Genomic DNA, 25,975 nt, shown 5'->3' on the forward strand with positions numbered 1-25,975 from the left:
GGGCTTTGGTAGATAACAGGTGAAAACCGGATCGGATCTGTGGGTAAGTTATAGCTAGCTAATTATCAAACGCAGCTACGGTTAGCCATCGCTAACATTAGCACGTTTATCGAACAACCTTCGAGACATTTCTATGTTATAACTTCCGGAAAAAAATACGCAAACATATAAACAAACTGGCAGCGAAATACTAACAGCATCTTACTTACCATCCCAAAGAAATGTTGCAAGTTCGGAGTCGAACCTCATTTCTTTCAAGTCCATCAGTTGTCTCCAGCGATGGAAAGCAGTGCCGATGTTTACTCTGTTTCGGCTCCTTTTCTATCGGATTTGATTTGTGATTCCGAGCGCGGTTGTTTCCCTGTAGCGGGTGGTGATGGTACGTGTCTCTTGCCAAGGGCTTCAGCCATCCTTCCGCTCTCTTCCCTGAACTGAAATGAAGTAGTGGGCTGTACCTTCCACACGATCGACATCAGGTTCCAGTACGCCCACAAGCCGTGCGAGTTATTAGTGTATTGCAGGTTGGCTGGTGGTTATGTTGCCCGCATACCGCCTCCCATGGCCGAGACTGGTATTACGACACCTGTCGGGCCGTGGCTAGTAATGCTAATGCTAATTAAGGTTGATATATCTGCAGCACTATAACTTGACATTTTTTTAATGACATCATCGCCCTTATTTCTTCTCATTCTTTTGATGCGTGAAGGTCATTTTTTGGATATTTTTACCTCAATTTTTACACATGGCACCTTTAAAATGATAAAAAGTAAGATACATTTCAATGTTAACGTAATATTTAAATGTTTCTACAAAAAATTCTACAAATAAATCATGTGTTCATGTGAAGACTGGAGTAAGGGCTGCTGAAAATCAATGAAATAAATGAAAATTCCCAACAGACAAACAAATAAATAAATGTAATATTTTTGTATTTTACAGATATATTAAACTTATAATATAATAAAATAGAAAAGAGTTAACATTTCACTATATTACTGCTTTTACTATATTTTTGATCATAAATAAAAGATCATAAATAAAAGTAACCTTGGTGAAGTATTTTTTAAAAAGATGTCTTTTGAGAAAACATCTTAGATACATTCATATATATACATACATCCAGTGTACCTCCAGTGTACATTAAGGTCATTCATATAAAGTAAAATATAACTGAAGGATTGCTGATCAACATTATGCCACAAAAGCTGTAAATAGAGCTGAACTTGTATCAAACATTTTTAATCTAGTGTTTAATACAAGATGTACAGTGTCTGTATATCGAGGACGAGTTAAGATACATAAATAGGCTGGCTTGAAAACCAATTCAGTCAATTCTCAAGACTCTCCCTTTTCACAAGATCTAACTCAACTCAGAACTCAAAAATAAAGGAGTATATTAATGTGCAATGTGAAAATGTGAGCCAGGAGTAAATCTGTCAGTTCTGAAACAAGGGAATAGCTAAAAACAGCAGTTAGAATGAAGCTGCAAAACAAATCGCCCAAAGAACATTATTGTACATCAATATACTCCACTTATATCTAGTTTCTGATGGATCACAATCCATTCCACAGAAAAAATACAGTCGGTTCTTTAAATAAAAACACATCTATTGATTTCTCTGTGTAGCTCATGTAATACACGGCCAGATTCTCAGGTGAGAGCAGTTGTCTTCACTCAATGCTTTGTGTATTTGCAAAGCACAGACCTCTGTCCTCAAATGCTCAAAGCAAAAAGGCATGACTGTCCAATTCCAGGAAAGGTATTGGTTACTTTAAATTTGCACGAGATGAGACATTTTGAGCTCACAGCTCGCTAGAGTGGCAAACCCAATATTAGTTTGATTCAGCCTGATGACAAAAAGACCTTCAAGCATCATTTTTTCATATTGATATCATCTATCATTCATCAGGTGAAATCTGGCGTGTGCATTAATGCATCTTTTCTTTTCAGAACATGCAAATAAATACATGCGCCATAATAATATATAAGCGAGTTATCATACAGTGAATCTATCATCCTTTTTATATTTGCATTTAGATCTTTGATATATAATTGCAAGATGCTAGTGAAAAATAATATGCCTCATCATTTCATCTCTTTCATGCTGAGGACTTCTGGCTATGCACTTTTTGTGAAAATAGTAGAGACGTAATATCACAAACGTGTCTATATTTAGACAGCTCAAAGAAAAAGGTATAATTCCTTTAATTAAATCAGCACCAATCCACAAGATGAACTCTCGTTTCCTTTCTCTCATACTTGAAAAGCTATTGGAGATATCCTTCATCAACTCAGCCCTTAATTTGTAGGTATTCATGAGTACAATCTATCTGCTCAGCTCTTTTTTATTTGCCTGTGGGAAACATAGTTTCTGAAGGTTCATAAACAACCCTGCATATCCCAGGCCCCGAGATCATTTATCAGATTGCGATCTCTTACAGAGCTCTAGAGTGGCATGCAGTTTTATCATTTTAACAACGACGGCTAAAAGTGCCTGAAGAAGTCCGCCTAATAGGTTATTTTGTTATATGATTTCGTTATCAGATATTTATTTTCCCCCTTCCCCCCTTTACTCGGTCTAGGTCGCGGTGGAGTAACAGCCATGAATCCCTAATGAATGCTCTCCGTAATGTCCCGCGAGCGGGCTGGAAAATAATAGGCTCGTCCCTGGGCAGTGGCTCTGTAGAGCTAACCTCATCCGGCCTGGACATCTCCATGATGGTCACATCGCACTCCACTTACATGTTTTTGTCTAATGCATTGTCTTTTTGAGCCTTATATATCATAAAAATGCATTATGGGAAATATTGGCGGAGTATTGGTATCAGTATAGTTTTTTGATTCTATTCACAAGCTCTTGTTTCAGTTTGATTCATTTTGTTAATCAGTCTTGAGTAAAACACTATACATAAACTTGTGCAATAAACCCCCATAAATTAGAATGAAAAAGATGATTCATTAAAGGGCAGACTCATAAGAGTCATTTGTTTGTGAATCAGACTACACTGGTTATTTTTTAGCTTTTGTTTCACTTAAAAGAACCAGTCCATTAAAGTAATTTGTTTGAGAATTGGACTACACTGGTTGATCAGTATGTTTTTGATTCACTAGAAAGAACCTGTTTAAAAGAGTAATTTGTGTGTGAACTGGACTACACTGTTTTTAATTCAATAAATAGAACCAGTTCATAGGAGTCATTTGCTTGTGTATCCAACTACACTGTTTGCTTTGTATGTCTCTGATTTACTAGAAAGAATGGGTTCATAAGAGACATTGTTTGTGAATCGGATTACACTGGTGGCTTTGTATGTTTCTGATTTTACTAAAAAAAAAAAAAAACAGGGTTCATAAGAGTCATGTGTGAACTGTACTACGCAGGTTGTTTTTTATATCTTTGATTCACTATAAAGAAACTTTCATAAGAGTCATTTGTTTGTGAAATTTTTGATACTCTTCAAATAACATATTCATAAAAACCCAAAAAACAACCTCATAAAAAAAATCACTTGTGAACTGAACTACACTTATTGTTCTGTTTATCTTTGATTCACTATAAAGAACTGGTTCACAAGATTCATGAATCACCCTTATAGTCCCATTTCAATCTTAATGATATGGTTTATCCAATGGTTCTGATCCTAAAACTTCACATATTTTTCAATCTATCAGGTTGTTCGGCGTGACTGGGAACTGTGCGGCTTGCAGCAAACTCATTCCAGCATTTGAGATGGTCATGAGAGCCAAGGAGAACGTCTATCACCTGGACTGCTTCGCCTGCCAGCTGTGTAACCAGAGGTTAGTCAAATCATATTCAGCTTTTTCAACATTTTGAAGTACTTAAACATATGATTCTCTGTGCAGATATGTTGAGCCTCTTAAAACTAAAAGGCTGTCTTGAATCCAAACATCTCACACCCCCATATCGTGTCTTGCTCAAGGGAAAAATGGCGATAGGGAATCCCAGCAACTCTCCGGTTCATGAATCAAACCTTCTAGGGTTTGAAAAATGACTTTCGGATTAAAGCCCACCACCCTACCACCGAAAGACAGTTTGGGCAGATGTTTTCTTATCCAAATTACATCAGTGTGTTTACTACAAGTACAGTCTTCCTGGAGCAAGAAGTACATTGCTCAAGGGCAAAACAGTGATTTAGGGGATAACTCTCCAGCACATGAATCGCCCTTCAGGGGTTTGAACCAGAACCTTACGATTGATGGCACAATAATTATATTCAATTATTGAACCACCATCATTTGCAATTTCTAGTGATTGTTACCAACAAACTCTGAACCACAAGCTCATTTGTGTCACAAATAATAGATACTTTTGTATCCAAAGAGGTTTATAGTACATCTCACCCTCAAGCATCATGCCTTGCTCAAGGACACAGTGATGATCAGGAACAAAATAACTCTCAAAATCAAATTGATCTGAGGTTTAAACTGATGACTTCGGACAGTCTGAACAGTTTAGCCACTAAACTACAACCACTGCTGATCATGTTAGGTTTTAAAAGTAAACAAGTGCTTTTCTACTACACTTAATTGTATTGAATTTACTTATATTCTGAAAAGTAGAGATTATGCAGTTTTTTCCTCAAATTCCGTCACCCCTAATCTTGAATATCTGCATATATCCTTTTTGTTGCAGTCTTTCATGTCATGAGAGGACCACATTGTGTTTTTTCACTAATTTTTCTGTTCATGTTAAAAAAGAATCGTCTTAAAATACCATTTCATGTCTTATTTCTGTGGTTCACTACAAAACAGCAATTTGACACTTAAATATTCTGTGGCCTGCGGTTTTCTTCATTACTTTGGGCAAATTGTGTTATTTGTTCTCATTCACTCTAAGAAGAAGAGACCATTTGTCTTAGAACATGGCCAAGTAAAGAAGAAACCTCAGCACAGGCTATTCATTAGATACCTGCTTCATATAAACACACAGGTGCCAGAGAGCAGTGCACATGAGAGGGGCAGATTGCAGGATCCGGTTACGCTCAATTAACAACAGGTTATTGTCTTGCCACTTCACTTGACTGCATGAACCACGCTCAGCTAATCTGAGAAGTCAGCTAATCTTCATCAGCAGAGTCACAGACAGGTCCGCCCGGCGTTACAGCCCATTTAGAGGCAGGCAAATCTTTCTTTTTACATTAGGCCAGCTGATCAACTGTTTAATAAAATCTGCGTCAGTCTGCTTTACACGCTCTGACGAGGCCTCAGTATGCATCTTTCATTCGCCCATCACAACTTCACTGAGGTTCACCACAAGATTTATAGCACGGAGCTGGTGCTAATTGCCCATATCTCAGACTGAAGCATGAATTTCCTGTCAGTTTATTGACATTTTTGAATGTTTTGGAGAAGAGTCAGATGTACATAGGTGGCCTTCGCAACAAACTCACATTCAGCGGTTCTAAAACGTATTCGGATTCTTATGCCATGCTTAAAAATTTATTGCACTACATAAAAAATATAAAATGAGATCCAGTTTATTCTGTTCAAAGTTTGGGGTCAATGAGATTTTTTGAAAGAAATTAATACTTTTATTCTGCAAGGACGCATTAAATTGATTAAAAGTGAAAGCAAACACATTTATACTGCTGCAAAAGATTTTTATCAAATAAAGACTTTTTTCTTTTCAACTTTCTATTCATCAAAAAAATCCAGAAAAAAATGTATCATGGCTTCCACAAAAACTAAATTAAGTAGCACAATGGTTTTAAACATTAATAATACAAAATATTTATTGCACACCAAATCAGTATATTATAATGATTTCTGAAGGATCATGTGACACTGAAGGCTGGAGTAATGAGTGCTGAAAATTCAGCTTTGCCATCACAGAAATAAATTTAATTTTATTTCAGTTAAATATAGGTCAGCAGTTGATTGATTCCACTTTAATTTCTAATTAAGTAACCAATTTAGTTAACCAATATGTTTTCTAAAATTAACTGAAATTCATGTATGCAGCTTTTAAAATGTCTAAATACGCATTAGGCCCACTATACATTACACATTACTTAAAGCTGTTTTTATCCTGACTAAACTCAACAAATAAATCTATACATTATAAAGAATTTCCTGCATCAGATCTCCTATGGTCTAAACACTACCCAAGAGAGCACCGCTTCAACAGTCTGATATGCAAATACCCCCCATTTGACCAAAAGAAAATTCATTTGTCAACAAGCTGACGAGACATTATCTCCACAGACACCCGCCACCCGACACGTCTCAGACACTTTGTTGTTCTGTCAGTGCCTTTCGAGAAAGCCTCGCAAATTTTGATGGAAAGAGAAAAAGACGGCAGGGCTTTTCATGACGCGTCCGTCATTGTGACAGCTCGCCGCATTACCCGAGTACAGCCTCAGTCCAGTGATGCTCTTTGATAAACATCAACACAAACAGCAAGACTGTCTCAAGAGCCTTTGATAGAAGGAGAAACACACTGCACATTATTGTTTTCACTAACCAATTGGGCCTGATTTCATTTATCCCGTTTGTTTTGTTTTATGCACTTAGTGCTTGAATGAAAATGATCAATAAATCAGGGATAAAATTACAAATTTTTGTAGTTCAAGGACCTCCTGAAATCAAAAATAGAGTTTTATGGCTTATATTCTATGTATCTTAGCTTCCAGGCTGTTTGTATGCTAATATATACCAAAACCTTGAACAAAATTAACTGTAATATTTACAGTCAAAAACACTGATGACTCATCCTGCACTAAAAGATTTTTGTCCAATCAAATGCTCACTAGAATAAGAATGCCCCACCTCCTTTCTTCAAATAAGGGTTGTTTTGTTATTTCCATTGCCTTGAATTTAGCTATTAGTCTATTTCCCTTCTTTCTACTTCCGTATACATCCCTCCCTGCTTTCACTCTTCTCATTTCCACTCTTCAAACAATGTTAAAGAGGCTGTGGCCTTTAAAAGAGCCATCTAATCCATCTTACAAAACACTCTCCTCGCCGTCAGTGACATGGGACAGACATTCGGGTCGGTAGAGGTCACACCATATAATTATGCTTCTCTATGAGGGTCAGTAATGTCCCGACATTACCGTTTGATGCTTTAATTATTACAATCAAGCTTTTAATACAGCTGGGCCACCCCTCCTTTTCCCCACACACATCTCCTACAGAGTCATTTCATTAGTCAGGCCACACAAAAGCACCATTAAATACAGCCCGTGATTAGCTTGATTTCCACAAAGAGAGTGCTGAATGAACTATGTCTGGCTCACGTAATATGAAAAACCAGAAACTTCCACATAATATGGTAACGAATATTTTAAGTGAACAAGTCACTCTTCTTTACTTGTTCAAATCTCTCACTTTTAAAGCTTGTGAGGGTTTGGTTTTTCCTGCCTTTAAAGACTGACTAGTATTTGACACCCATTTTTGCATCAAATTAAAGTTTTTCTATCTAATAATGTTTATATTTTATTTCAGCTTTAATTCAAGCACAGCCATTTATAATAGTTTTTGTTAACAATAACAGCACTAATAATCACTGACTGAAGATTTTCATTACATTACGGAGGACATCAGACATGCTCTGTGTCATCTGTAAAAGTATCCCATCATTCCGTGCAGCCAGAATTATTCTGGCGTGATTATTCATGGGTTGGATATAAATCTGCTCACCTGGTTTGAGGTTATATCCTCAGCTTGGTTAACAGGGATTGCGGCAACAGCCACAGCGATGAGCGCGAGCACAGTGTATTTGTGTGGTTTTGAGGCTGCAGCCGGCCGTTAGCCACAGATCAGCCCTGAAGGGACAGCTAATCGATGAGCCTGTCGTCCGCTCAGGCCTCATGAGCCAACCTCGGGAGTCCCAGTTCCCGGTGATGAGCCCAGGCCACGGTGTTCTGAGGCCCCATGGGAGAAGGCCTGGGTGGCAGGGCAGGGAGGTCACCGGTGCGGGTCACCGCCTTTGTCATAAAGTCTGGAAAGCCAGAGCAAATAGGACTGTACGTGCTTAGGGACTGCAGTAACTAAACTAAGCCACAGACGACGGTCTCGTCCCCTCAGAGACGTCTGCAAAGCTCCGTTCTATTCGTCATTCTTTAGAAGAAACCATGCGGCTGCATTGCAGACGCTGCGGCAGATCCACTCTATTCTGTCGGATAATGTCTTGTTCACATCTGATGACGTTCACTTTCTTTCTCTCCGTCTACAGACCTCCCTGCGTGATTCATTTCCTCTCTCTTTTCCCTCACTCTTTCAAGTCCTCTCTCCTCCAACATGTTATTTCACAGAAGAGGAATGTTACTACTCTAGTTAACACAGACCTCAGAGGCAAATAGCTGACGAAGCCATACATCAAGTCCACTGCCTTGGAAGCCATCTTTTCTTTAACAAGATGGGTCTCAATAGACATATTCATCATTACTGTCACACCTGAGGAAAAGGAGGGAGGCAGGGAATGACGTAGAAATGAAAGAATCAAATTAAAAATATAGGGCTGACAATCAATTAAAATGTATTTGATTTAATTAGAATAATATGCCAATTAGTTAATCAAATAAAATTGCATTTCATTGCATATATATATATATATATATATATATATATATTTATATATATACATATATATATACACATATTAGGGCTTGCATAGAGTAGTCGAGTGATCGAATACTTCAAACACTAGTCGGCACTGTCGGAAACAATCGACTACTCGAGTGTGCATTAATGCATGCTCAGAGTTTGCAAGTATGACGATAAATTCATAATTAAAATATAAATATTCAATTTAACAATAAATGACTTTACCCAAAACAAAATACTTCATTCGGCACACGCACATTTGTTTAGTGACACGGATAATGGCTTCAAAAAAGAATAACGCCCGAAACAGCACGCACATTTGTTTAGTGAAGTTCAAAAAAAGACAATACTTCATTCGGCACACGCACATTTGTTTAGTGAAGTTCAAAAAAAGACTCGCTTAAAGAGTTCTGAGTAATGAAAATGTGCGAATTGAATTAATTCAGTCGTGTTCAAATGACCACTATACGTTTGTCATGACATCTTTCTGCTTGCATGATAAATATATTTTTAGAAGTTAATAATTATTTTAGTTTAACACGGCATACTTGTTCAGTGATAACTATGAACAAAAAGATAGTCATAACGGTCTTATCAAGTAACTGTACGACTTTCCACCTGGTTTTATCTGAATGCAGATACAAATAATTTTGTGATTGTTACAAATACAAATACAAATACTGGCTGTTACATGAAAATGTAAATATGTAATGCCATAATTATAAAGTTTTGACAATTTACATATGTAATTGTTGCATTAGGCTATGAATTAATATATATATAAAGGTTTCACTTAGAAAATTAAGAGAATTTAAATATTTAATTTATTTTAATAATACTATAAACAAAATACTTGTAAAAAAACAAAAACAAAACAAGGACAGAAATAAAGCAAAAGTTAAGATGGTACTTTTTAAATTGTTCAGATGTAGAAAAAATACACTTTATGATAAGGTTAAATTCCCTAACATTATTTAAAGCATTAGGTATCATGAACTAACAACAAAATATTTTTACAGCATTTATCAATCTATAGGTTACTGTTAATTTCTAAATATTCTATTGTTAATTCATGTTCATTTACTTAAAAAAAAAAAAAAATGGCCAGACCAAAATCAAGTAAATCACAATTAAATAAATCACAAAAAATACTGTAAAAATCTTTTTTTCATCGTTTTATATATATATATGACATATGGGTCAGGGGCATGATTAATTGCTTTCATTTTTTCACATTATTTTCTTTATAATTAATCACACTCAATTAATGTTTTAAAATGGCAGCCTTAGAAAAAAAAAAAAAAAAAACTGAAAAGCCCCAAATTTATGGTCATACCTGAGCAAACACTATATCAAATGCATTTACTTTTTTTTCTCCTCCACTTGATGGGAAATACTAAAAAGCAATTAAAGCAATCTGAAGTTGAACTCATCTGGGATGAGAGATTGAAAGGGGAGGGTGAGGAGGACGCATCAAGCTAAGGGTAATGTAGGTGCTCGGAAACATGTGGTGATCGGTAATGACTGCACGAGCAGAAAAACAGAGGGCAGCGCAAGGGCATTTTATTACCGCTACCTCTGATGGGCTGACTGCAATACACAATTCACAAACAGAACACACAAACCACAAACACATTTCACAAATCACAAACAATAAAGCAATTCGAAACTGCGAAACGGACCAGCCACGAGGGCTAAGAGGAAACAGAAAACACAGGCTGTAAATAAACACAGAGAGATCCTATTAGCTGAGAAAGCGAGAGAACGAACGAGCGAGATGGAGGTGTTCAGAAGAGGAGGTGGAGAGGGCCAGGATGTCAGAGAAGACAGACACTAATGGATTCCTGGCAAGAATGTGTCATTTAAACAGGACGTTTTTATTGGAGTGAATGACACCATTACATTAAGCACACCTCTGCTTTGTGTTAATCACCGTGTCAACAAGCACGATTAATGGCTATTACTTGTTGATACTTGGTCCAAACTAATGGCTGCGGCTTCCTGCTTGACATTACCGTGTATAACAAATAAAAAAAAGTTTTCCGAAGTGCATGTGTGCAAGGGAGGAAGCCATTTACAAAGTATCGTAGCGCTCGCTCATTATATTCAACAATGATGGAAAGGGTTAAAGGCTCTCCGATCATATTCGCCCCTCCTGAGGATGTTTGAAGGAATACAAATAACGCATAATGTTGATTACCACAAAAAAAAAAAAATGTTCCTCAAAAAAAAAAAAAAAATGGAGTCACAGTGAAACATTGAGGCTAATCCATAAAGATTGATTTCAGTTAAATGATTTTAGTAAAAAAAAAAAAAAATCAATTACTAACCTTTTGTGTAAACATCCAATTAATAACTTTGTCGCCATGAAAATATACAGCCTAAAACCCTAAAATAACTTACATGACATCATTACAGGTCAAATACACGTCGTGACTCGTAACAGAAAAATTGTGCTTTTATAAAATGAGGTTCACATTTCTGCTTTTAAATCCTGTAAAAATGCTCAGGTTACATTTAATTACCACTTTAGACATTCTTAGACAACTAAATGTCAACTAACTCATATATTTGCAATTACATGTCAGCTAACTCTCATTAGAGTATTAGTAGACTGTTACGTTAGGGTTTGTAGAATAAGTTATATATTTAAGTTACTTATAGTCAGTAGAAAGTCTGTTGGTGGAACGTCAAAATAAAGTGTTAGCAGATACTAAGCAGACAGTCTACTAATACTCTAATGAGTGGTTTTTGACGTGTAAGTGCAAAGTTACTTATGATAAGTAAGTAAATGTAATATTGAAGTAAATGTTTTTGACTATGTTGTATATATTTTAGGCTGTGATGGTTTTTTGATTGGCTTTTCGTTTAAACATCTGATTAGTTTTAAATGATCATTGTTTAATTAATATTGCATGTATTTGTTAGTGCTACTTACAGTTATTTGTAATGTAATATTTTAATATTGTGTGTACCTGCCCGGGACTGCAGATGGAAATTAGCATTTGCTAACTCTGGTACAAAACATCTTTTGGTAAGATTAATGTATTTTGTACATTGTCCCTGACAAATAAACTAATTAAATAAATAAATAAGTAGAAAGTCTAAAGTGGACTATCAGAAAGTGTTACCAATTGGCCCCATTCACTTCCATTGTAAGTGCCTCACTGTAACCTTGACTTATGCTTTTTAAAAAAAGAACGATGGACGAGTCTAACTGATTTTCTTTGGTAATTGACAGTTATGCCACAAAGCCTTCACGCTTAAAGTTATGTAACAGAAGTAGTTTCTTCGATATTTTGGTGTACATCAGAGTGAAACAGATAATTGAAAAAGTAAAAAAATAAAAAAGTAGGCCGTGACTTCAGTTCAGTCCACTGGTTCTTCACCAGTTCTTCACCAGAAGATTGAAGCATGATATTTTGAAAATGTATGTGGTCAAAACTAATTTTATAAAATTAAACTTATGCATTGCTGAATAATTCACATTAAAATCAGTAACAGACAGATTTTCCATTTCCATTGCTGACTTTAACTTAGATTAAATTTGCACTATTCCTTTAATGCCAGTAACTTTCTAGTAATCCTCAAAACTTTGATTAGCTTGTTCAGCTGTGTTTGATTAGGTTTGGAGCTAAACTCTGTTTGCCTAACACTGCATTCCCAATACAAACTTTTAATCGTTAAAATAGTACCAGCAGACATTCGAACACGTCATCTTTCTCCTCATCCACAGGCGGGAGAGTTTGGTAAAGAATGCTGGCCAGTAGACACAAGCGCTCGCTGGCACTCCGACCTTGTCGAACTCTCGCTACAAGCAAGATAAGTGGCCCTCAGGACGGTTAAACACACAGAGCGCTCGCTCTCGATCCCTCTCTGCCGCCTTCTTTGTCTCTCTCTTCTGCCTGACCAACATAATCTTCTTTCCAAAAGGTCAAGTGAGACAGTGGCCTGTCAGGCAGAGCTAAAGCCTGCGCTCCATCTGTGGGGTATATTAATGAAACCGCTGCAGGTGAAGAAGATGCTAGGTGCACTCTGGAGATACTCTTTCCAGACCGAGCGACGTGTCCGCAGGATAACGTACGCTAATATCTGAGGGGGCGGGATGCGGCTCTGTGGGGAAGCCTGCAACTTTAGCTAGTAATGAGTCCTTCTGCGTCTCTCTCGAGTTATGTAAAGACCATGTTTCTGTTTCTCATTTTGCCTTCATGCAGGTTCTGCGTCGGAGACAAGTTCTTCCTGAAGAACAACATGATCCTGTGCCAGACAGACTACGAGGAAGGACTGATGAAGGAGGGCTACGCACCGCAGGTCCGCTGACCACCCCACGACCCCGTCACTCACAGGGGGGGAAAGAGCTGCGAGAGGACTTGAAGGGGACATGCAATCAGACACAAAAAGCACTAGTGTCCTCTCCAGCCCCTGTCCCCATTGCATTGTATATATGAAGAGCCCAAACAAGGGACGGTGTTCTGTACAGATTAGCCATAGAGACGTTTTTGGTAAGTGGAAGAATGTTCGAAGACGGACCAAGTCTGTGGTTTGGTTTTAATGATGCTGCCTACAACCTTATGAAGACGAGACATCTCAATGGCCCGACTTTTGTGAACTTAAACACACACAAAGTACAACCCTAAGTCCAAATTGCAATTCTACGTCACTTGCTTTACAGGGTGAAGATCACAATGTAAAAAAAAAAAACTATTAAAAAAAATCCAGTATTTATTGGTGAATGAGTTTGCGAGAAGAAAAGGTGCCATGTCAACATAAGATCTCAGGTTGAATGGGTTTCCTCATTGTCCTTTCTTTTTTGTTTACATTGTGTCTTAATTATGTTTCCAGTGACAAGCTATTTGGAATAAACACAAACAGCCAATCAGAAGATATTTGATGTTTAATGTACAGTTACGAGAACCAATGATATTTCATAGTGGGCGGAGCTACTCAGAACAATGCCACAGATAAAGACGAAATGTCCTGGCTGTTTGGGACAACTTCGCAAAATCACACCTGGTTAAGGTGTTAGCTTTCTAACAGATCTTTGGGCTTCAACATGTGGTGTGATTTCATTGGTGACATTTTGAAAAACTTCTTTCACCCTGTTTTATACCTAAAAGACCCTAGTGGTCAAATGCAAACTCTTTGAACATTTGGGTTTGGCACGTGTGTAATGGGTTGGGAAATGATGGGTTTGTTGCTTTCTTCACTGTATTTATTTAATAGGCTTTTCGTCATTGCGCGTAACTCAAGGCTCTGTTCCTGACATGTTTATACCTGAACTGAATCACCGCTCAGTCGCCAAGCATTTCCTCCAGACGTGACGAATGTCACCTCGTATTTTTTTTGTGGGGTCCATGTTGATCAGCTGACATAATTTAAACACAATCAGGTTGCATAAACTGTTGGCATTACTGGAGCACGTGAATACCTGGTTGGAGGATTTCCCTTTACCGGGTTTTGTTTACTATCAACTCAAGGCAACACGCAAGCGCAAATCACTACTGTAGCCTACTACGTTGATAATCCTTTCATGGGCTATGACTACCTTTGTAACCGAGGACATAGCCTAGAAAATGAGGACAAACCTAATTTGTATATGGTGGTTGTACATATAAAAAAAAAAAAATTCTTTTTGCTTGCTATTGTATATGGATTTTCTTTTTATGTGTTACTCAGCATGAGATGTTTATTTTTAGGACGTGTACATACTGTACTGTAATAATTTTAAGCACAAATGTAATACAGTTTTATTGTGTTAGCGCTGTCTGATGGCTTTCTTTGTGTCCTCGTTGTTTTTTCACAAAAAGCATTTGGCACTTTCCACAAAAGGGTACAAAATAGAATATGAAATACTTTTTCCTCATTACCAAAAATAAAATAAAATGAATTAAAGATGGGGGGGAAATGCTAAAAATATATAAAAAATACAAAAATAAAGAACAAATGTAAAATTACAAATTTTATTAAATTAAAAAAAAAGATAAATGTTTTCTTTAAAAAAAAAAATCTTAATTTCTTTTCATATAATTTGTGTAATGGTTGAACTTGTGCTTCTGCAATGGGTCCAAATGATGTTACTGTTTTTAACTTTTTTATTTTTAGGATAAAGTCAAGATGAAGAAGATACCTGAGGTGGAACTGGTCAAAATCCCCATTTTAAGACTTTAAGACAAACTTTTTCATGCTAGGTTACCTTCAGGTTAGATAATAGTTGATTAAAACATATGCAATAGTTCTCTCACAATAAAAAATATAGGATTTATGCCACTAAAAAAGTCAAGGTATACCAAAATTTATGGAAAATGCCATTCATATAAAAAATAACCCTCTCTCTCTTCTCTCCTCCTCCCCCCCCCGCTCTCTCTCTCTGTGAAGAAAGCTGATGGGCCAGTTTGCATACACTGTCATTTCTAAGACGGAGTGTTTACTGAAGCAATTTGGGTTAAGTGCCTCGCTCAAGGGCACAACTGTAGACGCCGAGCAGCCAGTGGTGAACCTTCAGGTCTCCACTCCATTAGCCTATCCACCAGACCATGCTGCACTTCCGGTTCTGTGATTGATCATAAGTGCAATTTGTCATTTTGTCATCCATTTTGTTGTCACTGCCCCTCAAAATTTTCCACCCCTTTAGTCTGTGGGAAGGAAAAAAAAGGGCAAGATAGAAATAAATGGGTCCACAAGTCCAGCTACAAACAGCTGCGTGTTTAACAGCAAGTTAATCAGCTTTAGCTAAAACAAATTTAAGTGAGGTATAAAGGTAGACACACAGTAAAAATTTACCTTGACCTTGGTGATTAAGACCCCAACACAAAACAATTTTACCCTATAAGTTTATTTAGATAATGTAATGCACACAGAGTGCAGTTTTGAATAGTCAATATCATGCTGAGATCCAGAACAACAGCACAACTGCAAGTGTGATATGGCTTTTATTCAATAAATTTATAAACAAGAACTTCATATTGAGTAACAAACATAACTGACTAACCAAATAAATAAAATGCTATTTTAAGCAGATAAATATTTAAATAAATATTTTTAAAAGAAATCATTTTAATCAGTTTATTTATTGGATGTGATTTGGATCCAGTCTTAAAATGCAATAATTAAAATCATCAATACATTTTTTATATATTTTACAGTTTTACTGATGAAAAAAAGGAAAAAGAAAAACTAATTTGCAAACAAAACAAATTAAAACAAATAAATAACTAAATAAAAAAATTTATGCACAAAGCAACAAATAACAAATAACTAAATATGAATAAAGATTTGTATATTCTATTATATATCTCATAAAAGTAACAACCACACATCTCATACATGTCTCATATCATTCTATGGCTGCTCTCTAAACAAAAATAAAATAAAATAAATAATAAACAATTTAAATTAAAAAATTAGATTAAAAAAAAAATCTACGACAAAATGATACAAGAGACATAAAACTATCATAGCAACTGTATGTAGGAAATCAGCTTGAGACAATAATCAGATCCATATTAATGGTCATTACACAAACATTTGATCAGAATGATGTATTCCAGAGAGTTGTGTAACAAAAACTGGCAATATTGGCTGCCTATAAACCTATAAAAGTATGTTAAGAAGGCCCACACTTGAGCTATTTAAAAGCTTTTGTAGTTTGCTTTGCAAGCAAAGCCAGAATATTGCTTGAAGATCCTCTTCACTGTACAATTGAAACACTGAGATTAAAGTTCTCAATCTAATTAAGGAGGCTGTTTAAAGTAGCCTGTGAAGTTTGACAACAGCGGCACTCACATCACATTACAGCCTATAATAAGCAGACCAATTAAACTAATTGAATTTCTTTAGCATGAAACACAGAGGGAAAAATGTCTTTGATTAGACTCCAGCTGTTAAGTCCTTCCATAAAAAGCAGAGACGGCTCTGAAACCTCGCTAGATAACAATCCAGTTGACGGGAAATGGGGGATCTACTCCGCTAATTTACCGTAATTGTCTCATATGTTGAAGTGTTTGAAGCAAGATATAATGAAACCATACTGTTAGCGGTAACACTGTGATCATTCAAATATATATATTTACACAACAAAAGTACTATATAGTGCAACACGATGCACAACACAATTTAGAATAGCACCACATCATCTGTTGATGAATATCACATATTTGGCTGCAACATGTAAAGAAAAGGGTAGAAACAAATGAGTTTGTTCACACAGATTGAGCACAATATCTGCGACACTAATTGCTTATTACATTCTGAACTAAAAATAAATAAATAACACTCAATAATAACATTTTAATCAGATTTCAGCTGTTAGATGTAGTTTGGATCAGGTCTTGAAATTTAAATCAATAAACACATTTGAATCAGATTTTAGATTTAGATTTGTTAGATTTGGTCTTCAAATTCAAATAAATAAATAATAGTAATCAAATTTCAATTGTTGAATGTTATTTGGATCAGGTCTTAAAATAAAATAAAATAAAATAAAATAAAATAAATAATAAATGAGGTCTTGAAATTTAATTAAAATAAACAGAAACAATATATACAAAATAAACAAAATAAGTAAAATGTTCAGAATAACAATTTAATTCATATTTTAAAAAAACAAACATTTTATTCACATTTTAACTGTTGGATGTGATTTGTATCAGATCTAGAAAAAAAAAATCAATCAATCAAAATTTAAATCAGATTTTAATTGGTGAACATGATTTGGATCAGATCTTGAAATTGAAAATGAATGAATGAAATTTCAATTGTTGGATGTGGTTTTGATCAGGTCTGTAAACTTGATCTTGTGTTCTAATATTCAGACGAAAAAAATAAAATAGAATAAAGCTATTTGCAGCCTATCTTAATAGCATACAATAGCATCAAATTTGGGTTTTTGTTCCTCTGTCAGAACTCCTCACCTTGCATTGCTGTATTTCTCTTTAAATACATCTTTCATCACGTCAGAGAGAAAGCACACTCTGAAAGCACTGAGGGAGACAGCACAAACTGTCTTATTTAACTGTTATTGTTTTATCAGGGCTATTCACAGGGGCGTTTGTTTTAAACCAGTCCTCGACAAAAGAATAAAAGATGTGTGTGTGTGGCTTAGAAACATCTCGTCCTCAAACCTCTAACAAACAGCAAGCTGACTAAAGCAAAAGCGAATAATAAAATGTAAGATCCTTTCATAAAATAGTCATTAGGGGCATTTAGAAAGAGAATTAGCTGCCAGGGCACGTATCGTTAGCGGCTCCCCCTCCACACCGCAGCTGACCACCGAGTCTGAGCAGCCGCTGTGCTCATACGGCTTCTCTCTTTTGGCAAATGGCTCCAGGGGTGAAAATAATGATCTGCGTAGACATGCCAATGCTATCTGGACCAGATAACGCTGTCTTAATGACTCCTTATCCTTCGGCCTCTTCGTAGAGATGGGTGCTACAGCAAATATATTCCCGTCATTGGGTCATTAGCTCTTTATTGCACCGATAATGGACTTAAGAATTTTTGGTCCAATTCGAATGCACGCTACCCAGTGGAAAACAACCCTTGGATAGATTAGCCAACGGCTAGTAAGGATGCTCAATGAGCACTTTTCCCATTTCTGATTAGCGGATCATTAGCTGGTATTGGCTAAACACAATGACACTTTCTTACTCAAAAACCTGATGAAGACTTTGTAATTGGGTCTGGATAATGGTAATCACTGTACTCAAAGTTTAAAACACATCCCTAATCACACTTCACACTTACAAATCTGGATTTTGCTAGCCTTTTTGTTCAGACAAGCTGCAAAAAAAAATTGGTCAAATCTGATCCATGTCGATCCCTTTACAAGAAAAGAGAATGTGGACACTAGCATGTTTTTTTCCGTTATACAGCTTAACAAAAAACATTTAGAAATCCATTGATAAATCAAACATGAATTAATAAATATAATTTTACTTTAATATATGGTTTGTCTTTGTTCTTTATGTCGTCTCAGGTATTTGTATAGAATAGGGTCTGTAAGGATGTTTATGTGAGAAATTAGCCTTTAGCATCATTTAGCAACATAAAAAAGCTACAAACAATATCTTTTCTGCCTCATTCTTGTCTAGCATCCACATACAATCAGTAGAAGAAGGTGTTTTATACATCAGGCTGGGTTTTAAAGTAAATTCGAGCAGCAGAAATAATTAAGTTAATGTAAACTGTAATATCAACATGCAGTTCATTTAAACTGTCAACATTTAACTTAAGCTAAAAATGCTATTTTTAGCCTAAATACATACCTGTTACCAAGCACAATTTCTAAAGTAGATCAGGAAATCGATATCAAACATTTTTAAGACATGTTACAAGGGTGCTTTTTTTAGTTCACTTAAACAACACTAGCAGTGTTTTTTTCTTGCTGATACTTTACACACTTTCCTGAATGATGATAAAACTTCTTGGAATTGGTGTCATTATCTGAACATTAAACATCAGTTACATTAAAGTCCACAGATGGATGAACTTGAGTTTTTGGTGAGTTTTTGCTTTTTAGATGGATTTGAGTTATTTGATGTTAAAACCAATTTTTTTTTTTTTTATTAATATTCAATCTGAAGCAAAATATAGATCAGACGAATCAGTTGTGATTCTGTTATCACTGCTTAAACCATTAGAATCACCATTAACACAATCTATGCACATGGTACATGACAAAATGCCTGTCAGGGGTCTGTAATAAAGATGCACACACCACAAAAACCCAAGCTTGCGCGCACATACAAACATGCCTCTCCATCCTCGTGTCAATCTCAACTCCGCAGATGCACATAAGTGGCTCATCATACGCTGTTAGGCGGGAAGAATGCTAGTTATTTCACCTTAAATGTCACTGGCAATTTATTCCATGCGGCACATTCAGCTGATCTGTGATCTGTTATTTAAAGAATGCAAGACGTGTTATCGACACAGACGGATCTGCAAAGGCGGCCTGCCATTATCAGTAATGTGCTCTGGATAGCACAGTGCCGCCAAACGAACTGAGAGATTCGGAGTTCGCAGGCCCTGTGAAGTTCTCCCTTTTGATGTGGCACACTGAGCTATACCAGATGGACCAGGGCTGGTGCAGCAGAGAGGCCCAGCAATGACACTGAAACGTACATGCCAGACAAATGGAGATATAAGGAAACTCACACAAACACACTCAAACAAAGACACAGATCTGAGTACAAAACAACAAGGATATGTTTGAAATAGCTGCTCTGCTATTTCTGTAGTGCATAGTATGCATATTGTGCACAGTTTGTGAATTTTTTGTATGCATGTAAAGAGGTTCTAGAAGGGGTTTTGCTGTGATGCCAGAAGAAATATTTTGGGTTCCCCAAAGAGTCTTTCAGAATAGTTCTTAAAATAACCTTTTTTTTATTTTCTAAAGGGAAGAATATTTTAATAAACTGAAGAAACCTTTTCTTTTTCCTTTTATACAAATGTTCTAATTGAATTTATTGTTACATTCAACTCATATTAAATTACATATATGCAGACGGGACCTTGCTGCCTCATTTCAGAGAACTCAAATATATTATATTATATTATATTATATTATATTAAATATATATGCATGTTTTGCATTGATTACTTTAAAAAATACTTAAAACAATCCAGTAAAGAGTATTTTGTATAATATAAATTATTACAAACACTTTTGTTTTTTATTTATTTGTTTGTTTGTTTGTTTAAATGATTAAAATGCTAATTATCATTTTTAATTTCCAAGATGACAACATGAAGCATACAGTTTAAAGGCTGAATAAAGCATTTTTTACAATGTTTTACATTATTTTAAAAAAGGATCCCCAAATATGCTAAATTTATGAAATATAAAAGATATATATACATACACAAAGCCAAAAGCATGCAAGACATTGTATTTATTTGACCTATTTATCATTACAATTTTCTGTCACAAGTATTGTACTTTTCTATTTATGTTATATTTTTATACTTTACACCTCTTAGTGGCTCCCAGTTTAGAACAACACTTAGTAAACCACAGAGTGGGATCTACACCTTAGGTCAGCAAACATACATCAATGTGTTATTGCAGTCCTTGAGTTGTAAAGACCCAGATTTGTGGAATTTAAATGAAGATGTTTAAATGTGATCTAGTCATGCAGAGCAGTGCTAATGGCTATTTCAGTGTCTTAGTTAACACCTTCTTTCAAATACATCTACACAGCTGGAGCTGAGAATAGCTCTAGCCGTTTATGACGGACTATTCCCATTTGACCTAATTTATACTAAATTGGAGAGATGATTGTATTCAGCAGGGGGTGCGAGACACGCGTAGCTCCTGACAACACCCTCACAAACCCTTTCAAAGCAAATATTTGAGATTATTTGAGGCAATTTTCTACCATCCCTACCTCGAGCTTACTTACTCAGGACAGGCGTAACGACTTGAAACATCTTATTTTGCCAGGCTGTAATGGCTGCGGCAACAGAGAGAGCTGAGCTCCAGGTTTTCTCAGTGGGTGATTTAAGAGTAATCAAACATTGCTGCACTGCTATGGGAACCTACTAAAGCCCGTTAAACTGAAGTCCAGTGAGATAAGAACAGCTCTACCTCATCTCAAGCAACCTCAGAAACAAGCGCAAACCCTCTACCGAGACTTATTTGTGGCAGATGGGCTTGTGATTTCTCCAGCACCCGATGAGCGAGATGAGAAGAATGTTGATCTGTCTGGCATTAGTGCTTGAAGACGCAGGCCGGCACATACGTGTGGCCTTGAGCATCAAGCCGAAGCTTTCGGTGGATGAGAGCATTAATTCAGGTGCATAATTGGACTCCTGGCTTTTATGGCCTCATTTACTGGTGCTTGTGCACTACCACATCTGTCAAGGTTATGCTTGCGCCCAAGGATTTCTACATACGACTGCTGTGATTTTAACAGGTGTAAGGTTGAGCTACACAAACCAAATTCTACTACCAAGCATGGACTCGAATCACAAAGTCAGTCCTAACAAACAAAGTAAGCTAGAGCTTCTCAACTCTGGGGTCACCAGAGCTGCAGGTCATGAACTATATCTGGCAGGTCATAAACTAATATTCTTTTGTAGACAAGATTCCCAAATGTCTGCATTAATAATAACAATAATAATAATGAGTATAGATATATATATTATTAAGAAAAAAAATATGGTGACCAAAAAAGGTCGAGAAGTCTTGCAGTAAACATTCTATACCTTGTGTCCACAGAGCTAGCAAAAAGAAAGAAAGAATATGAGAAAGAAGATTATAGGGTGCTAATCAGACAAGTAAGCCACGTTAATAATGGGCACCCAGGAGACCCGGGTCAGTAGACCCTGCCAATCCACGGCATCCGTTTTGACACCGCAGAGCAGCGGAGCCATGCAATTACTGCCCACCATCATGATTATGATGGCTGTAATACCTGACAAGACTTTAGTTTTACACTGGACTTGAGACTGGGGTCTCATCACTGACCCATCACTAACCGATCAGAGATTGTAAGCTAACATCAAGAAAAAAAGTAGGCGGAACAAAAACAACAGATTTTGACAAAGTTTTTCGAGCAGGAATACAGCAAGGGAATTCTGAAGAGCTTTCATTCCCTCAATCACGAAATGTGCAATATAAAGTCCGCTTATCTCCGCTGTTTGTTTATTTGCCGTTTAAATGTGTTTATATTAGTAAATGACGATAAAAGACGTCTGTTTTCCTCCTCGACTGGTGACCTGTGACCTCTGGATGAAGCTGGAAAAGTACGCCCACACTCCTGCTGTGCTTTCTGGTCTTGGGTCAGATACGTGGGTTGGGCAAAGAGAGCAGTAAAAAGATGGAGAGAGAAAGTGTGTGCGTCACTTGCACTGAATCTCCGAGCAAATTCTAAATGTGAGTGATTAGTTTTTGGATGGTTGTCTGAAAGCTTTACTATTGCCAGCCCACTGCAGGCTTGGGAAAATAAACCACATAGTTATTTCCTGTCTATCCACGTCACCTCCGAGCACCTCCTAGAAAACTATGCACAAGAGAAATTTAGAGAATACCTGGACAGCATAAAACAACAGAAGTTGTCGCAACAGACCGAACAAATGTAGACACACATGGAGTTTCATGGAGTTCCAACATTGTCACTTTAATTTAACTTTCAACAAAAGTTTAAAAAAGAATGAACAAAGTATAAAAATTAAGCAAGAATTCATTGCATAATTGGTTCTACAGACATGAGTAATAGGTGTGCTGTTAAGGTGCAGCCACTTTCTCTGGAAATGTCATGACCAAAATCCAGTCGTTTCAATAGGAATCCATGCGATTTGGAGTTTCGCTTGCCATTTCTAAAGACAAAACTATCGCATGCCGAGTTTCCGTCTAAAATCCTAAATTAAACTCTTATTTAAAGTCTCAAAATCCACAGAAAATCTTGCAAAACTTCATACTTTTAACAAAATGCATATTAATGTAAATGGACACAGAATTTGTGTATAATGGATTTAATACTATTTTACATTGACTTGAGTTGAGTTGAATGTTTAGAAATGGTTGACGGCACACCCTAGCAACCACCTGGAACCCCATAGCAACACACTAAAGGATCATTCATAAAGAACATGTTTTTGTTTTCCACTGTGCTGCTTTTCCATGGGTTTTCAATGTAAACATGCTTAGACTGCTGTATTTGATCACTGCGCTTCGATCTTGCATCTTTTACAATGTCTTGCACTTAACACTGCGTTCTAAAAATACACAGCTCAAGTTAAACTTTTAAACAAATGTCTTTAGCCCTTTGTATTTTTTACATTTCACTGCCTTGCGTCTCACATTTTTAACCAACACAAATGTGTCGTGTGTGAACTAGCGTTAAAACTATTCAGAACCTTTTAGAAACTACATAGCAATGCACCAGCAACCACTCAAAAATCATGATAATGAATAATGATTTGCATATACAGGCAAACACCAATATTCTTCAGAAAATGTGAAAGTCTAGTTTCTAACATCTCTTGTTTTGCTTGATGGAAACAAAGTTGGATAACTGGAAATATCAGACACAAATGACCTCCGTGAAGCAGCCCACAACACTCATTTCCATTGCAAATAGACCAAGGAGTCGCGGAACATCTGCTAAGCCAAATCTCCACCCACAATCACAGCTCTCCACACAAAAACAAGCACCACGTGGAAGAAAAGAGCGTCCCTCTGGACCATACTGAATTCTCTGTGTCCTACGAGCACCCCGAACTTAAAAAGAGCCCTCCAGGAGTCATTTATTAGTTTGGCCATTTTATTCCCCGACCACAACCACTCGCCTCCCTAAACTTAATCAAATGATGAGGGCTTGAAACAATGGCTGGTGGATGAAAGTGTTGGAATGGTAATGATGCCATGTAATGATTTCCCCTGAGGAGATCGGATCTATTGCCAGGAGGGAGAACGGGGAGAAGAAAGACCTGAGGGAGAGAGTCGGTGTAAAGAGGGAAAGACTTCACATCAGCATTTCACACAAGCACCTCAGTCATGAAAGAGACTCCGAGCGGGAGGTGGAGGCCATATTAAGATGAGAACGATCCGAATCGCACCCTGGGCGTCTTGATTCCACGTTCTCCATCTCCCTTTTTTGAGGCTTGCCGGTAAAATATGAAGTGTTTGGGAGGCAGCAAGTGATTTTAAACAGCTGAAAGATTCAATTTAACAATGCTCAAGGTTGGCGTAAGATAAGCAACAAATTAGACATGTCTGTGTTTGGGAGATGGGAACAAGGGGGTAAAAAAAAGTCTCTCACAATCGATTGCGTTGTCAAAAATTAATCTGCTGCCCTCGGTCTGGGACTCATTGCCAAGGTTTGTGAGAAGAAATAAACACTCATGTAACTACTCTCTTTCTCTCTCCCTCTTCTTCCTTCTGCCCAGGAACCTGCTCTTGGTCTCGGCAGGGATGTTTTAGCTGGAGAGGTCAGACATCTAGAGTGATCTAGACCATGTACCCTTGCTGCAACAACTGGTTTAGATGACTGATGGGCTGGACCAATGAGAGCGAATCCATTGCGTTCCCTTTTGAAGCCTACTGGGATTTAACAACTGGCATGTGCGCTGAACCATTAGCTCTACGAAAATGTGTTAAAAATAGCTCAAATACACCCTAAACCCTAAGTATTTTTGAAAGACACAATCCATTCTTTGGAAGCGTTGCTCTGTGTCTGTGGTAACAAAGCAGGCGTGTATGGGCAATAAGAGTACTGCATCTGTTAAGACGAAATGGTAGTGCATCAAGTCTGGAGGTTACAATGCACTCTTGCCCATTTGCACCACATTAAGGCCTGCTCCCAGCAGAAAAGTGCCTTTCTGCATTTCACCCCTCTTTACCCTTAAGTAATGGAGCTTTTTCACAGCTCATGGAGGTTTTTGCAGGCCGCACACTTAATGGTGTTCGGTTATCACCTGCATGTCTGCTAACGGGGTTCATCCCTATTTGTCTCAAGGAGGACTTCTGCCATTGTTTGGATCAAAATTCAGATCTCCAGACAACTCAAGGCACCATTAAAATTGGGAACTTTCTGTATTTCTGCATAAATTTGACCTACATTGAGGTCCTACAAGTAGAATCAAAATAACACCAATATATTGTTTTAACCATGTTTGTGCACAAGTACCAAAATTAACGGTTCACACACTTCATTGAAACACTGAAATCCCAATAGCACTCAAGTTATTGTCACCGTCGTTACACCTTCAACTTCATACTACTGCAACAAATGCTGATAAGCTTCTTACACAAATAAAAAAAATGAGCCTAAACATAGGGCTTAAAAGTCTGTGTAAACTAGATTTCTAGCAATAAACTTAAAATAAGCATCAAAATAAAAATTAATATGAAAGAAAACTAAGCCAGAAGAGGAAATATAGTTTTATTTTTATTATTATTATTACATTTCTCATAAATCAAGGGGGAAAAACATATTTTGTTTTACAATAACTTGAGTAACAGGGTTTAAGGTTGTGCTTAAAAAAATGGTCTCAAGAAAAATTATTATTGTAAATCATACTTGTCTAGAAATGTTGTGTATTGAGTGTCACAATTCTATGAAATGTTTTCTGTTTTTTTCTAGGTAATGATAGTTTTGATTTCCAGACATATCTAACAGTCCTCAAAAGAAACAGACATGGACTTTTTGTCTCTAATGCTTTAAAAAGTGTTGCCAAACATTAATACACTAGTCGTTCTGAAGTTCTCTATCCTTCAGGCTGCATTTGGAATTCAAGCAGCAATTTATTTCACCTCCAGATGAGTTTCTCCCATGTTAAGAAATGGCACTGTGTGCGTAGAAGCTATTATCCTCGGTCTGTTCAATTATTGATTGGTAAACGCCACAGGGTGAACAAAAGCGTGGTATACGAAGACCAAATAAATCTTTGTTTGGACTTTTTAGA

General features: G+C 36.7%; 1 protein-coding gene across 4 annotated transcripts in view; it reads left to right on the top strand.

The window, feature by feature from the left end:
* Positions 1–14,324, top strand: part of LOC109056883 (LIM domain only protein 3) — a 47,927-nt gene extending 33,603 nt beyond the window's left edge. For all 4 annotated transcript variants that reach the window (XM_042739255.1, XM_042739250.1, XM_042739244.1 and 1 more), the window contains 2 exons: positions 3,671–3,796; positions 12,781–14,324. In XM_042739255.1, the coding sequence (XP_042595189.1) occupies positions 3,671–3,796; positions 12,781–12,886 (232 nt within the window). In that variant the 3' untranslated portion in view covers positions 12,887–14,324. The remainder of the gene's footprint in view (positions 1–3,670; positions 3,797–12,780) is intronic.
* Positions 14,325–25,975: the final 11,651 nt, after the last annotated feature.

Source organism: Cyprinus carpio, chromosome A4 (genome assembly GCF_018340385.1).
Source record: "Cyprinus carpio isolate SPL01 chromosome A4, ASM1834038v1, whole genome shotgun sequence".
Lineage (NCBI taxonomy): Eukaryota > Metazoa > Chordata > Actinopteri > Cypriniformes > Cyprinidae > Cyprinus > Cyprinus carpio.